This window comes from Dermacentor variabilis, chromosome 6, assembly GCF_050947875.1.
Source record: "Dermacentor variabilis isolate Ectoservices chromosome 6, ASM5094787v1, whole genome shotgun sequence".
Classification (NCBI taxonomy): Eukaryota; Metazoa; Arthropoda; class Arachnida; order Ixodida; family Ixodidae; genus Dermacentor; species Dermacentor variabilis.
In genome coordinates, this window is record NC_134573.1 from 116,629,744 (window position 1) to 116,646,663 (window position 16,920).

The 16,920-nt window shown below is 43.9% G+C and overlaps 1 protein-coding gene across 1 annotated transcript; it reads right to left on the bottom strand.

The window, feature by feature from the left end:
* Positions 1-1,291: 1,291 nt before the first annotated feature.
* On the bottom strand, positions 1,292-16,920 carry Ts (Thymidylate synthase). Its single transcript, XM_075695579.1, has 7 exons — positions 16,464-16,920; positions 15,790-15,917; positions 13,660-13,839; positions 9,728-9,898; positions 8,124-8,224; positions 5,993-6,139; positions 1,292-3,659 (listed from the first exon to the last, which is right to left on the bottom strand). Exons 1-7 carry the CDS (start codon positions 16,517-16,519, stop codon positions 3,522-3,524), a joined length of 921 nt encoding a protein of 306 aa, XP_075551694.1. The 5' UTR covers positions 16,520-16,920; the 3' UTR covers positions 1,292-3,521.

A 16,920-nucleotide genomic window follows, 5' to 3' on the forward strand; every position in this document is an offset into this window, starting at 1 on the left:
CGTTTACAACTTTACTGTGAACTAACTTATGACAAGTAAATGAAACTCGGCGTAGTGATAGAGTCGTTTTAGCGGCCTATTTCGATATGATTCGTTTCGGGATAGTTTCAATAAAACAAAAGTTACAGCCATTTTCTGTAACCATACTGTTCCGTACACAGTAATTTATTTATGACAAGTAAGTAAAACTCATCGTAATGATGGGGTTGTCTTTGTGGCCAATTTTCGTATGATTTTTCCCACGACACCTACATTAGATTGAGGGCTACAGAGCATTTGCAAGAAACTGGAGGGAAAGAGAAGTAACTTTTATTTAGGTAGCCGGCAAATTGGTGGAGGGGGGGGGCGACCCCGCCTACAAGCGGCCAGAAGCCCTTGGGCTCTGGCGGCATCCTCGGCCTGTTGGATGGCCGAGAGTTTTTCTTCAGAGGCCGAGCTGAGCAGCACGGTCTCCCACTGCTTCCCATCCTTAATTTTTCTGCCCTGTCTTGGCACCCGGGGACAGGCCCAGATAACGTGGTCTAGGTCTGTCCTTGGCAAAATTTACATTTGGTCGAATATTGTTCTGGATGATAGCGATAAGTCACCGGATTTGGATACGTATTGGTCTGAAGGAAGTGCCAGGCCACTGCCTGCTGCTTATTAAGTGATGGAGCCGAAAATTTTTTCGTGTCAGCGCGACATGTAGATGGACGGACATCGACCACCGCCGGCAGGTAGCTATGTAGAGCTTCGCTGCAAAAAGTGCAAAATGGACAGCAGCACTTTCCCGAAGTTTCCAGCTCTCTGTGATGGTGTGGGTTTTTAGTCTGTTTGGGCCTAATTAATCATTTATAAGGACAACTTGAAGTAAATTTAATTAGTAAAGAAGGACAACATTGAATTCTAAAGTAACACAAGACAGTCTGGCAAGTTTTGAGGACTTCCTCCAGCAAAGCACAAAGTGCTTTGACAATTTGCTGGGGTCTCAAGCATAATGCTGCTTATGAAACGCTCAAAGAGGTTTATGGATCATGTTAGAGGTACCTATGTTTTATGACAGCTGAATTCCTTATTAATAGGCAATGCTTTAAACAAGCAAATGATCTATACATAGCCCAAATGACAAGTGCAGCAATTATGTCAATTTCTCTAGCAGGCAATGGCACAGGCTGGCAAGTGTCATGTGTGTTCACCAGGATCTCCCAGCTTGAAACAAGGGGTACAGCATTGCTGTGCTGTAAGCTACAGCTGCGTTTAGACACAAGGCAAATATTTAACACTTGTACATTGAGTCACTCACAAATACAAATTCCAACTCGAGTAGCTTTATTTTTCTTTGGTTTTCAACATTGAGCAACGGAATGGGTGCATGCTGTTGCTAGCATACTTGCATGAGGTACAACCATCTCGCCCAAACAGCTAGACGAGTCAATTTATGCCTTTATATATACATGGCCACCATGTGATAAATCATGACAGACTGGAATAAGCAGTGAAGTGATTCATTCAGCAAAATAAATGCAAGTATACGTAAATGCATGTAATGCACACGAGAGAAACAGTATAGACTTCTATTAATTTGATTTCAGTTAATAAAATTTTTCGATGAAAGGGCAACTACAATTAAATTTTGCATGGCGTAAAATGCATCGCTTTAGAATGGATATAGAGCAGCGCTTGTGCAAAGCCCTACATTTTAAATACAAGTGGAAGCTTGCAGAAACAGGCATACCCGACACAAAAACTGGCAAAAAGCTCTGCCATTACCACTCGCTGGAAATGAGCGCTATTTAGGGCTGTTAATAAGGAAGACAATTGCCAGCCCTGCAGCTTTGCCACAGTTGTTTCAATAGTACATACTACTCAGTTTTAACTAATTAGCCAAGGTCAAATATCATTGTTGTTGGTCTTAAATTCCATCCTGACAAAAGGTCCTGGCTGGGCCAAGACTTGCTGCTTTGACCTTTGCCAGGTAACTTGAACTTGACTGGCTAAGCATGCATACACTTGACCCCAATAACATCAGCTTTGAAGGCGATAGGAAACGGTAAATGTGTTGACACACCACCTCCTCCCGAAATCGCCTATTCCCAGCTTATCCTTGGCCAAGTTTCAGGTGAGAACAGCAGCTCACAATAAATTGCCGTATTTATCTAACTAGCATATACCTTCCAAGAAAATAGGTGCAAAAGTTGCTTGCAAATTACAACCAGGTAAAACTAAAACCGAGTTCGTAGACTTCTTTTATGCCTCTCTTAATTTGATCCAAAGAATAATTACATCAAGTCCGAAAGTACAGGAGAGCAAAGGGAACTTGAACGTAGCATCAACATATGGCAAGGAAAAATATGCAATGGTAAAACTGACCTACAGTGATTCAGTCATGACAACTACAGTGCTTCATTATTATAATAGTGAAAATAATTATTCAGTTGTTTTAAGAAAGATGAGCCAATACACAGAGGAGTCTACAGACCGCACAAAAAAGAAACTGAAATGAAAGTCCGCTGTTTCTACGTCCCCATGTTAGATGATACTGCCATTGTTCTTCAAAAAATAAATGCTGTAATCACAATGCCCCAATACCACTAAAACAAAATGGGCACCAAACATGCCATCTTGAAGTACAGCTATTTATCCAGACGTGGACACGTAGAAGTGCATATGTACACCCTGTAAGTTGTAAATGGTGGTCACAAATTGTGACTAAATATCAGAAAAACATCGACAATGCGTAAATAAAAGCTGATGTTTTTTCTCGGAGACAAGAAAGAAAGGGACAGCAAAAGCCTTGTACAGTCAACAACTGATTTTTCGGACACGTTCGCAGCACCACCACGTACTCCATAGAGTCTGAAATTTTGGACTCAAGAAATCTTCACCATGTGATTTTTTTTACTTTTTGTCATGACTGTAGGTCAGAAACGGCATTAACTGAAGCCGTCACCGACACAATTTTGATTATATCGCTGCCTTGAACGGGCGCTCTCGCACGCGGATCTGCTTGGCAGCTACTTCGACGTTCGCTACCAGGCTTCTTGCTGTTCAGTGCCGTGTTTTTCATTGAAACAATTCGCTGCCGTTACCAATGGCGCCGACTTTGCCTTTTAATCCTCGCCAATGGCTTCGAAACTCAAAAAGCACGAAGCGTTGCACAAGGCCGGCTTTCAAAAGTTGGCTTCGCCTTTCGCCTCAGTACAGAAATGTTACGCAGTGTAGCATGTGCGAAGTATTGCGGTGAAGCGTACCATGAGTGGGAAGGTGCAATTGTCAGGGAACACTATGTATTCCTTAATTATATACGCGTTCACCCGCCGTCTTCTGTTACAGTATGAGCACCGATACCGCTAAAGTGTACTGGCAGGCCTTTAGAGCTATTTAGGGCGTGCCTGTGTCATTTTGAGCCCTTCGGAGCAGTAAACGGCCCACGTTCATTTTTTCGGACGGCCCGACTTTTCGGATGCTTTCACGGCCCCTAGGGAGCACAAAAAATCTAACGTTGACTGTAAGCCCAAAAATTATAAACGCCACAGCAAACTCTACACCGACAATTCCATCTTGATTGCTGGATGGGGGTTGTAGTCGCAAAGCTCGAAATCTGAAGACTTGAAATCAAAGATGTCGGTTACGTCACGCTTGATCAGAAGTTTTGGGAAAGGTCGTGGTTCTCGTTCAAGCTGTAAATTTCGGACCAAAAATCAATTATGTTGAGTCGCACACAAGATAGATCGAGTTGCATAAAAACACATAAAAAACTTCGGATAACCAGAAAACAGTACTACTTAAAACTGGACTAGGCAGCCTGGAGGGCTGCTACTTCTGATGCCAATGGTGTTCAGGCATGTATATACATATACACCAAAAACAAAAGCACTGGAGGCAAAGTGTTCCACAACAATGGACTTCAAGTATCCTTCTGTTCCATGATAGCTGTCAACAAAAATGTTCAAGAAAGTGTGTCATGAAGACTACATTACCACCAACATTGTTACACCATCAGATAAATTCAACAGGTGCACGTGGCATTAAGAGCCTGCCATTGTGTTAAAAAGGCAGAATTGCAAGATCACATCACCAGCACTGTAGCTTCCATGCTAATGTCGCAGCACAAGATGTCGGCAGAAGTAGTCTGTTCAAGGGCACAGTAACCATTAAAATAAATTTGTGAAATAAGTACAAAATCTCAGTAGTGCTGTTTGGTATGCAAAGCCAAACAGCATGCCACTGGCTTAGGAGAATATACGATACAAATTTCAGTAAGGTCTGTAGATATTGAAAGATCACCGATATTGCCCTTAGGAGGTCATCAGCAGCAGTTGCACAAATTTAGGTGGATGTTAAATGTGAAAGCATCTGTGTATTTAGATTTATGTGCATGCTGAAGAATCCTAGGTGGTCAGAATTAACCTAAGCAGTCAAAATGTGCATTTTATGTGCTAAACCCGATCATTAATGTAATTGACCAAGCGCTTTAAACCCTATATGTGGTTCAGTTGGCTCAACTACAAACGCCAGTAAAATTTGGCAGTCATGACCTGATGAAAGATTCAAGGCCAGTCCATTTGACTTATGGTCAGAAATTCAGTTGCAACTACTCAATCTTTTTTCTTTAATATTGACATCTAAGATGCCAGTCGGCGACACTGCCACACAAAGCAGTCATGATGAAAGCACAAGATGCAATACATTATGCTGAGAAACTTCTTTATTCTTGAAGATTTCGAGCTACGATGACAATGAAGTCACAGCTGTGATGATGATATGTACAGATACGATAATGACATGAATTGATGATGATATGTACAGATGAGATGTGAATACTTTGCTCACAATATATATATATGAACGAGAAGAAAAGGGGTAAACCGATGAGCCTGAAAACGGCGCCGCAATAGCCCAAAATCCTCCCCCAGATAAATCCTTAACAAAATTCCAACAAAGTACCTGGCGCCAGCTTCAGCCACAAACTTTTCTTTCTCCAGCTTTTCTCGCCCTGGTTCATCCAGGCCTATATCGACAGGAATGTACGCTCTGCGGCGCACCTAGAGCCAACTTCCATAATGTTCTTATGCCCCGAGCTCCAGCCACCCTCTGAGTGGAAACTCACCGACGTCAAGGGATGGGAGACCGCGGTGTCTAGCTCCAACCCAGCTGACCAAATACGGCTGGTGGACTGGGGCCTGAGGGTTGCCGAGGGCCACAAACTCCCGGACACCCTACGCACTGCTGAGCCCCCTCACAAGTAATGTCGTAAAAAGGCTCAAGTAATAAATGTTTACCACCACCACCACCATAGCTCAATTGGTAGAGCATCACACGCATAATGCGAAGATGTGGGATCGTTCCTCACCTGCGGCAAGTTGTCTTTTCATCCACTTTAAATTCCATTTATTTATCATTTCTTTAATTCAATTAGCCAGTACAAGTAATTTCCCGTGTTGTCCTTGGTCTCTTTGTTTGTTGGCTTCGTATGATATGATTAATAAAATCAGGCCTGTCGGTTAACCCCCTTTCTTCTCGTTCATTACATAACAAGGGTCTCGAATCCGGCAACATTGATGCCTTCGGGTAGCATGTGTGGTTTTATTGACCAGTTGCCTTCACTCAATAAGATCACGTACACGTGACACCTGCGACAGAAAAGATGTTCCGCATCCGCCGCTAAGGTTTATGAGTGGTGGCGCTGGCTAACATTCCCCAGGTTAGTCCTAGTAGAAAAACAAATACCCCAGAAAGTAGATGGAAAAACACTGCCGTCGTAGCTCAATTGGTAGCGCATCGCACAAGACGCGAGATCGTTCTCCACCTGCGGCAAGTTGTTTTCTCATCCACTTTCAATACCATGAATTTATCATTTTTCTAATTCATTAGCTAGTACAAGTAACTTCCCCTGTGTTGTTCTTTTTGTCTTTGATTGTTGGCTTCTTATGATATATATGTGTGTGTGTTATCGGTACAGTGGCACCTTGCGGGAGCAGTTATGCAAATATCGAGACTGTAGGAGTGTTACCTGTTTCTTGACGGAATCAACATGGTTGAGATAGATGTGTGCGTCACCAAGTGTGTGCACAAACTCGCTGGCCCGCTTTCCAGTCACTTTGGCCATCATGTGCGTGAGCAGAGCATAACTGGCAATGTTGAACGGCACGCCCAATCCCTGAAAGGATTTCACGGATGAGATCACTAACTGCACTATACAAAGTCAGTCAGTGTTCTGCAATTAAAAGAACAAGTTGTGTTGGAAGTTATATTTTCTTTTTGGCATCGCTACCCGGTCTTGTCGGTATGTATTGGCAACAAAAGTGTGGGCATAAATATTTGTTTGCCTGAAATTCACATTTGACATGTTATAAGTCTACAAATATGTCCTAAAATTCACTCTGATGATTCAAAAGTGATCCTCCTTTCTCTGCCAGCCAAGCTGACTTATTCTGTGCAAGAAGAAAAAAATTGATTCTGTCCTTGCATCATGAATCAATTGAATCAAATGAACAAGTGAAGTACAATGTTGTCTCCTACTAAGAGCTTGAACAATGCTCCCACAGAACATAGATTGAAAGTAGCGAATGCCCACAGCGCCAAAAACTTATTGAGAACTGGCCCGTGTTATGTCAAATCAAGGACTACTGCGTAAGCAACAGGCCGTGTTGTTAAACTGAGGACAAATGTGTAGTGCACTGTAGCTGCTAGGGCAGAAGCTACATCCAAATCAAGGAGACACCCGCTGCGGTGGCGTAGTGGCTTCGGTGTTGTGCTGCTAATACCGAGGACACAGGATCCGATCCCGGCCATGGCGGCGGCATTTCGATGGGGTGAGATGCAAAAATGTCCGTGTACCATGCACTGGGTGCACATTAAAGAAACCCAGGTGGTCAAAATTAACCCGGAGTCCATCACTATGGCGCGCCTCATAATCATGTCCTGGTTTTGGCGTGTAAACCACCAGCATATAATTAATTTTACTTTTAAATCAAGGACACCTCTTTTAAAGCAAAGCTTTCATTGCCTATCTCTCCCCAAGTTTGGCATGGATGTGTTTCGCGGCAAGTAGATGACAGAGCAGTCTCAAGACAGGCAGACTGGCTTACATGTACTGGCTTTATATAGAATTTGGTGACCAGCTCTGTTCTCTATGGAATTAAACAATGAAACAAGAATGGTAGCAAAATATCCTCACTGCAACAAATATCAGCTTCAAGTGCATTATTTTTTTTATTAAATCGGAGCTTTCTTTGTGTGCTTCCCCAGGGTTTACTAATCTCATTGAGCAAGCTGGGTGCAATGAAAACTTAGCCTATCCCAGAGACTGCAGAATCCAGAATCATGTGGCCACATGGGCGGGTGAGTGTGGATAACACTAAACATATAAAAAACCCACATTGTGGGAATGTCTGCCATCTGCACCTCTGTCATAGGACCAAAGTGAATTCTTTTAGAACAGCCAAGCGGCAAATAAGCTACTCACAAGGTTGGCACGTATTCACTATGATGCAAAATGCAGTGCAGAACATGAACAGTTACTGCGAAGCCAAAAACAAAATTTAGGCGATGGGAGAAGAACATGAATAGTTCCTTGCAAGCAGTTGGAAATAAATTGAAATTGCAACCATCGTGTGCTTCAACGCATAGAATCTAATTGAGCATTTTAATAAAGTACCGCACGACGTAAATTTGAACAAATGCAGGGGGTCTGCAGTAATGTTTTTTTTTCCCCCAGAAAAAGAGAACATATTCGGGGGTGGGGTGGGGGGGGGATATACCAGAAACACGAATGATTCTTTGCAACGTCACTCGAAGAGAGTCACAGTTGCAAAACCCAGCTGGTATGACCCAACTCAGAGCTGCAGGTCTGTTGGCTATATGACTTCCCATAGTTTTCAGCCTGTGCCCTGCATCTGTCCTAGAGAGGCACACCGGTAGAGGAAGGTATGTTTAGTACAGCTTACTGCCAGAGAGAAGCAACCTCTGCTGACTCCTGTATGATCATTCTATTATTTTTTTTTCTTTCTTCGAATTAGTCTTGGATATGGTTTCTAGTTACAATTTGACAACCTGTTTAGATAAGAGGCTATCATGCTGTATAGCTTGTGATGTTTCGTGAAGGAAGGAATGAAAAGAGGGCACATAAATAGAGAACATACCACATCAGCTGAGCGCTGATAGAGTTGACAAGACAGCTCGTCCTCACTGACGTAGAACTGTGCAAGGCAATGGCACGGAGGCAGTGCCATCTTGCTCAGATCTGTTTGCAAAAGAAAGATTGTCACACTGCTTACCGAAACACAAGCTGATAGGCTGGATGTTGTAAACAACACAGTGTTATGACACAAAAGGTAAGCATAATTTTCCTACAAGCATTAAAATGCATTACAGAAGTTGCATACCTTATTTTCTTTGTAATTATTGCTGCACTAAACATTTGAAAATATGTTTCGCCCAGAGTACCTTTTCCACAAATGTTCGCCCCCAAATATAGGAGTATTCATGCTTTCAACAAAATTTGCGTTACTTCCTGCTGTCAATGCTGGCAAATGCCACCTTGTGGATGCTACATGGGTGTGCAGCATCCATATTGGATTTCTACATTTGCAGTGCCTGCAACATGCTTACTACACACTTTATGCAGAAAAAAAACAGCAACCGAACCCGATGCCACATGAGTACAGAAAAGCTCCGCCAAAACTCCTTGACTTTGAAGTGTTGAGTCCCTAGCCTGTAGCTGATATTTTAGTTGAGATTAAGAAGTGGAATTGGACAAGTTGTGTAATCTACAGCATAGCTAACCGGCGGTCTACAACAGTGACAGAATGGAACTTTTCAGGAATGCGCATGCACTGTCAAGGGCGGCTGCAAGGTAGTAGTATGGGAAGCCGGAGCGCCATTCGCTGCGGCCACCGGAGCCTCACCTATTCGCCTTGCCTGCAGCATGTGAGCCGTGTGCAGCCCGGCACTCCGTTATTCCACAATGCCTTGTGCCTAACCACCTGCAGAGGGAGCAAGCAAACAGGCGAGTCTCCGGTGGCCACGGCGGCTATTGCTCCGGCTTCCCACAGTGCCTTGCAGCTGCCACTGCGCGCGCATTTCTTAAAAGGCCTATTGGTAACCATGGCACGGGAGACGCAGCCGAGTATTAGGTGATATGATGAGATTAGAAACTGTTAAAACACAAGATGTAGTCAGCTGATGCAATACTCCACGGAAGCAGAAGCTCTTGTAACCAAGATTCATAGAACCAAAGTAGAAGTGTGCCAATACCCAACATGATGAAGTTGCAACAAAAGAATAGTAAATATCAGCAGGTCCTATTGGAACTTTTAATGGAAGCAGACTTCTGTTAATCCAGTGAGATGCCTATGCGAACTGTCGGACCAGACTTCTACAATGGGTCATCCATAGGGACTGCCAAGGAGTGGCTCAACTTCTGTGACATTGCTAACGGAAGGATAAAGACAAAGTTATAATTCTGCGGTTTTACTTGAGAAGTAGTGCAAAGCTATGGCATGAAATGGTGAGGTATTCACCCTGCTGTCAGCATAAAATAAGCTGGTGCTGCTGATGCTAACGGAACACTGCTTTTCAATGAAAGGCCTTCTCTCAACCTAAAACGGCAGCTCGTACTTCCACAAATAGACAGGATATCAGTCTCACACTCTGTGAGCACACGTCGAATTCTAAAGCAAAAATTAGAGTTTATATTGTAGAGTGGAGCCGGCTCAGATGTTGCTTCACTGCAGAAGGAACGTACCTGCTGGGTTCCAAGAACAAAGAATCATTCTGCGATCATCTGGATTGTCCTTGATGGTGCTGATGAGGTTTGTAATCTGGTCCACACCTTCTCTTCCATAGTCAGTTCTCATGTCTCTGTATAGAGCACCAAAGTGTCTCCACTGAAATCCATATACTGGACCAAGGTCGCCTACAACATGAGATGTCATGTTTAATTAGACATCAGTCATTGCAGACTTGTACAATCTAAAACAACTGTCACATCTTAACCTTACAAGGCACTGCATTTATTCAGTTGTAGGCAAAGTAAAAAAGTCGCAGTTTCACCCCAAAGGCGAAGCATTGATTGCGATAGCAAATTAGTGGACAGCTATACGAAGCAAGAATAGTAGTTTTATCGGCCATATAAACTTGTAAACATAGGCACACTAACCAAATTAACAAGCACGCTGTCACGCACGCACAAGCAAACTCACTGTCAAAACACTGGTGTGAGGAAATGTGGCAACAGCAGCCAGTCAAGTGAGATTTGTGCTGTTTATCGCTCCAACAAAAAGTGAGCGCCGAGTGCACACAACACACACAAAGCGACGAGCTGCCGCTGCACCTACACTGCGCCCTCAACGCAGATGGTTCTCAAGCTACGGCCAGGCGACCGCGTGCAACTGCCACATGGGCAGTTGCAGCCGGAGTAGAACGCCGCCCCCTCCCCATCGGTGCCTCACACACGACGGGAAATTGTGCGCTTCCTGCCCACTTTTATCTCTTTGGCGTGGACGAGACTGAGCCGCAATCGTCAGCGCCCCTCACACGCCTTCACTCGCACATACAGTGTAGGGCGCGCAGCGACGGTGTTATCTCGCTTGGACTTTGTACGGAACCGCACGGCAACAGTGATGCCCACGCCGACGGCGGGAATGCACTTGGAGGGTCCATATAATTGCTATCGCAATAAAAAATGTATATCTTTTTTATTTTTGGAAACTAGAAGTATAATCAAACCAAGTGATTTCAACTTATAAGCTGTGATGAAAGACTTCACAAGCAACCAGGCACACCATCCCCTGTCACCACTACAGAACTTAAAGGGTCCCTGAAACGGTTTGGACAAATCGTGTAGTCGTGTAGGGTACAGCTACAGTGCAACATTAGCACCACAATTTAGATGAAGTGTCTTATATTAAGAGAGCCAACAATTAAAAGTTACCCTCCCATCTAGCCATGCTTTTTCTCCTCAACTCATTCGCTGAGTGATCGGGGCTAAGCTTCGCCTTCAGTGGCTCTGCGTCATGATGCGACGTCATGTCGTCTACTTCTGGTTGTCTTGGAGCCAGCACGCGAAGCCTCTCCAACCTCTCCGCCAGCTGCGTGGCAGATGTTGCCCCGTGAGACCTATCCAAGCAGCGTGCATTGTGACGTGTGTGAAGCGAGCATGTCCAGTGACCGAATATGCGTGACCCGTACACCAAACATGCTAAAGCTCTCTATTGTGGTAGTAATCCTCCGGCGTGAAGTGACAGCCGCAAATGTGTAGATCCTGGCACCAATCAGATACTGACAGTTTGATGTGCTGCAGCCACTCTGCTCGTCTGCTGCCTTGCGGAGGCACACAATGTCGCACCTTGACTTATCGCCGCGCACTACCTTTGCAGCCCACAACGCAACAAGGGCAAACCATGGTGCTCGCCAAAAGAAAGCTCGAGACAAACACTGAACACGCAGCTCATGCCAAGACGAAGCACATTGTAACACAAGCTGACCATACTTGCTATGCGCCGGAAGTGCCTTAGTGTAGTGATAAATTGTCATTGTGTATTCTCTTTCTGTTACTTTCTTTTATAGAAACAAATTAACTAACATTCCAACTATTACGAACAACATTTGTTCATCATAAAGTTGAAAAAAATTATCGATGATGGACCTGGGTAGCCAGTCGGATAGCTTAGTCAACTGAAATCGGTTGGGATGGGCGGCTAAAAACACAGGGGAGCAGCGCCACTGCTATTGGTAGCAATGCACATTTTTAAAACCTTACAATAAATTACACGCTTTATGCAGAGTGCTTAAATGTTTCACTTAATGATCAGAAGAGCCTACCATAATGACTCAGTACGTTTGTGCAAAATAATCGAAATTGTTTCAGGGTCCGTTTAACTCAGTAGTATGTGTTGCTGGGCTAGTCGGCTTCCACTGAACAATTCCAGACAACAAAATGTATGGCTCCTTAGCACAAAATGGAAGCAGAAAGGAGGAAGGGACAAGAGGGCCCAAATTGTTCAGAACTTAACTCCTCTGCTTCTTGTCAACAAAGCATCCTATTGACCTCCTATCCTATCATATTGAGTTCAGGTGGTTGTGCTATCTCTAATTCTGTTAAGTGCAGGCAACTAAAGCCTTGTTCAGTAACATATCTTTCTAAAAATATGGTATATAGGACTTGACCTAATTAAGATTCTTTTACTAGAATGAGGCTCTGAACTTACAGGGTTGACCTACACCCAGCTGACTGCATCATCACCATCATCATCAGCCTGGTTACGCCCACTGCAGGGCAAAGGCCTCTCCCATACTTCTCCAACAACCCCGGTCATGTACTAATTGTGGCCATGCCGTCCCTGCAAACTTCTTAATCTCATCCGCCCACCTGACTTTCTGCCGCCCCCTGCTACGCTTCCCTTCCCTTGGGATCCAGTCCGTAACCCTTAATGACCATCGGTTATCTTCCCTCCTCATTACATGTCCTGCCCATGCCCATTTCTTTTTCTTGATTTCAACTAAGATGTCATTAACTCGAGTTTGTTCCCTCACCCAATCTGCTCTTTTCTTATCCCTTAACGTTACACCTATCATTCTTCTTTCCATAGCTCGTTGTGTCGTCCTCAATTTGAGTAGAACCCTTTTCGTAAGCCTCCAGGTTTCTGCCCCGTAGGTGAGTACTGGTAAGACACAGCTATTATATACTTTTCTCTTGAGGGATAACGGCAACCTGCTGTTCATGATTTGGGAATGCCTGCCAAACGCACTGCAGCCCATTCTTATTCTTCTGATTATTTCCGTCTCATGATCCGGATCCGCCGTCACTACCTGCCCTAAGTAAATGTATTCCCTTACGACTTCCAGTGCCTCGCTGCCTATTGTAAATTGCTGTTCTCTCCCGAGACTGTTAAGCATTACTTTAGTTTTCTGCATAATAATTTTTAGACCCACTCTTCTGCTTTGCCTCTCCAGGTCAGTGAGCATGCATTGCAATTGGTCCCCTGAGTTACTAAGCAAGGCAATATCATCAGCGAATCGCAAGTTACTAAGGTATTCTCCATTAACTTTTATCCCCAATTCTTCCCAGTCCAGGTCTCTGAATACCTCCTGTAAACACGCTGTGAATAGCATTGGAGATATCGTATCTCCCTGCCTGACGCCTTTCTTTATTGGGATTTTGTTGCTTGCTTTATGGAGGACTACGGTGGCTGTGGAGCCGCTATAGATATCTTCCAGTATTTTTACATATGGCTCATCTACACCCCGATTCCATAATGCCTCCATGACTGCTGAGGTTTCGACTGAATCAAACACTTTCTCGTAATCAATGAAAGCTATATACAACGCTTGCTTATATTCTGCACATTTCTCTATCACTTGACTGATAGTGTGAATATGGTCTATTGTTGAGTAGCCTTTACGGAATCCTGCCTGGTCCTTTGGTTGACAGAAGTCTAAGGTGTTCCTAAGCTGACTTACAGACAAATAAATACAGTAGCTTTACCTGTTATTCTTCCCTACTCAAATGGATGTCAAATGCCGGAACACTCTTGCTAGGCAACTGCAGATCCAATTCGAATGAAATTTGTTGCATGTAACAGAGGAGTTCAAGATAGTAGCTGTTGTAAGCACAATATTCATCTGGCCCAGAAGGCCTGGAGCAAACTGAAACACAAAAAATGTTGCAGAACATACCTTCCTCTCGCTCAGTGAAGCCAAGGCTGTCCAAGAACTGCCTGGAGCCATTGCCGTCCCAAATATGCACGCCATTCTTTGAGAGCTCGTTGGCATCAGTAGACCCCCTTAGAAACCAAAGCAACTCCTCAACCACCCCACGCCAGAATACTCGTTTGGTGGTGAGAAGTGGCATCGTGCCTTGGGAAAAGGATAGAGAGTTTAGATGCTTAGAACACAGTGGAAAGAAAACTATGCAACCTCCAATGATTCTATGAACTGTGTCCAGTAACTCTCTAAGCACTATGCTGCATGCCTCATTTCACTGATGCAGAATATACATAAAGCATGTTTCACGTGAAAGTATTTTCTGCTGTGCCTTTTTGAAGCTATGATCAGTGTCTCCCTCCCCTGTTCACACATGAAGATCGCAGCTGCTACGATTTTTGCACTTGTGAGGTATCAAGTGGAATATAAATTCTTGTTGGTGAAGGCCTATTCGGTTTGCTTGAGCGAAAACAAAATAAAACAAGTTTAAAACTGTTTTCATTAAGTAAGCTTTTGAATATTTCAATATGTTACACAGTCAGAACAAGAAAATCAACAACTAGGCTGTTGTGACATGTTTGACCCGCCAAAATGTTATCGTTTCACAGCTCACACTGAACAAGCTGTCAGGAAAGATCAGCACTTCTAAACATTCAAAACTCACACACACAAAGGGGCTGACAGCCTATTTGCTGCACCTGTATTGTTTGACTTGCAAAATCACAAGCAATATTACACCACATAAAATGGAGTTAATACTGCTTGCCTGTTATGAAAGCAGAAATCTCTGTACTCATAATTGAACAAAAGAAGCCCTCATGCAGCCACAAGGCTTAAAGCATGCACAAGTCTAACTTTCCCACAGTGTCTCTTCAGTGGCTTTGTAGACAAGAACCTTCCACAACTCTGGAGATACTTCAACTGTAGATTACAGTCAGGCTTCAGTACTCATGGCAGTAGCTCCTTTGTTCTTTCCACTGCACTAAATGCCATTCTTACTGCCAGTCGTGGCAAATTGTGTGCCACTCACCTTTTCTCTTGACTGCTGACACGTTTTCCTCTGAGAAGCATTAAACATTGCTCAAACAATGGTGCAAGTTTCTGCAAGTTGCTTTAATGTGTCACCTGATCACATGACATCTGTAGCACCGGCAAGGCCCTAAGGGACTTGGAAAATGCTAAGAACACTCTAAGCACCAGGACGATATTACAAGACGCTACAAAACTGTCTGAAATATGGTTAACACCGTAAGGGACCTTAAAGACCTCAGCTCGTCATGAGCGGTCATCACTTTTCGGCCCATGCCGAGCCCACCTCGACAAGGGTATTTCGCCACTTTCCAAATGACTTTTGACTAACAGACTTCGCCAAAATGTATTTTGCCATTTACAACCCAAATGAAAGTAGCCGTTTTGAATTCCACGCTATTATTGAATACAATTTTTTCACACAAGATCACAGCTGGTGTTCCTTGAGTGCTGAAGTGGCTCTGCATGAGATTTTCCCATGCTTTCAAATGAACTTGACATCATCTGTCCAGCGCATTACTGCAGTAAATTGCCACCTGTCACATGATGATAGTGGGAATGATGAGGATGTCGACTTAAATTCTTCAAGCGAAGTCAGTGACAACACTCTAGGCAACACTGACTCCAAATACAATGAAAGTACGGATGAGACGGTCACCAAGCCCTGTGCCGAGGTCTGTGTTTTGAGTGCCACCACAACACTGGTAGTCTCCAGTACGGATGGCATCAGTTGTGTAACAGTGGATTATATACACTGTTCAGTGCTGTTCAAACCAATCTTTTCTCTTTCATGTAGTTCCCGGAGTGAAGTGGGCCATACATAATAGCAAATAAATTATTCTTCTTTGCCATACAATGTTTCCAGAGATAATCTTGTATTTTAAACGTACTGTAAGCACTACAAAAAGCTGTATTTACTGCAAAATGCGCATGTGAAAATGAATGTAACTAAAATGTAAAAGACAAAAAATAAAGGACTCCTATAGAGCACGTCACTTGCACAATAATATGCAGAGAAATGAAACCAGCATTTTTCTTAATGTGCACCAAAAGCTTCTATTCTGAAGGACATACCATTTGCGAGGGAATATCTACACTGTCGGCCAAACACCGACAGTGTCCCTGTTCCGGTCCTGTCGCTTTTGCGCTTTCCATTTTCCAAGATATCCCTCAAGAGGTTGAGATACTGGTATTCGCCATGGCTGTAAGATGACAAATCCCATTGACACAACGATGCCATTTATGCAAGTAAGATAATAGTTTGTGTACCACAAGCGCCGAGGAAACGTTCAATTTCACCACAGCCTGCGCGTTACATGCAAAAATCTACAGATGCGCTTCAGTAGATCCAGGAAATCCTGGGAATTATTGCTTATAAAATTTCAGCGACGTTACTCGTTCAGTTCGCTTGAGAATGGCGCGGATGCGAGATCATGAGTGTCGATTTTGCTCACATAGAGTTTCCTACAAAAATAACTTTATCGGAAACTACGTTTGCTCAAGTCCGTCGGAGCCGCAGCTCAGATGATGCATGCAGTGTTATCCATCAGCACGACCAAAAACAGCAAGACACGTCGTCGCACGCTTTCATTTTTCTTGCGCTCCGTTTTTGCTTTCATCATCCCTACCGAATATCGTGCAAGCACAGACAATGTTTTTGGCGCAGCGCAAGCGCGCTGAATAAAATGCAGAGAAAGAAAAAGAAAACGCTCCGACGACAAGTGACGACGAAAGTACAGTGCACTTACGTCTGCGCCTTGACTTCGACATCCTTCGTTTCTGTGGCAATCTTGTCACCGCTCATGTTACCGGTGGTAGTTTCAATAGCTGCGCCTGGAGGTGTTGCACCTTTCCCGCGCTTTTTGAGAAGGCAGCCGCTCACGCATACGGCTTCGGCTTGATCGTGGTCGGCTGTTGCGCGTGCTCTTTTTATGATCTTGGAGGGAAGTTACCCTCCGTGGCAATATTGGCCGAAATATTGAAGTGCAAGACTGGCGCGACTGAACAGAGGCAATGAGGAAGGCCAAGTTACAGTCCGGTGCACTCGTTAGAATTTTAACCAACCAAACGGGAGAGAGCGTAGTCAAATGAAAGCAGCGCATCTTGAAACGTAAAAGTAATACTATCTTTGGCTATTTAATCTTTTTCTACCTATGAATGCCTAGAATCCTACCAATGTGACATTTCTGTCAACGTTTTGTCGAT

Bases quoted from the DNA above. Each gene is read 5' to 3' on its own strand.
- Ts (XM_075695579.1), bottom strand. From the start codon at position 16,519: ATGAGCGGTGACAAGATTGCCACAGAAACGAAGGATGTCGAAGTCAAG. The intron at 13,840-15,789 runs GTATGTCCTTCA...CCTTTTCCCAAG, and splicing joins TAGATATTCCCTCGCAAATG to GCACGATGCCACTTCTCACC. The intron at 6,140-8,123 runs GTATGTTCTCTA...AAATCCTTTCAG, and splicing joins ATCAGCGCTCAGCTGATGTG to GGATTGGGCGTGCCGTTCAA.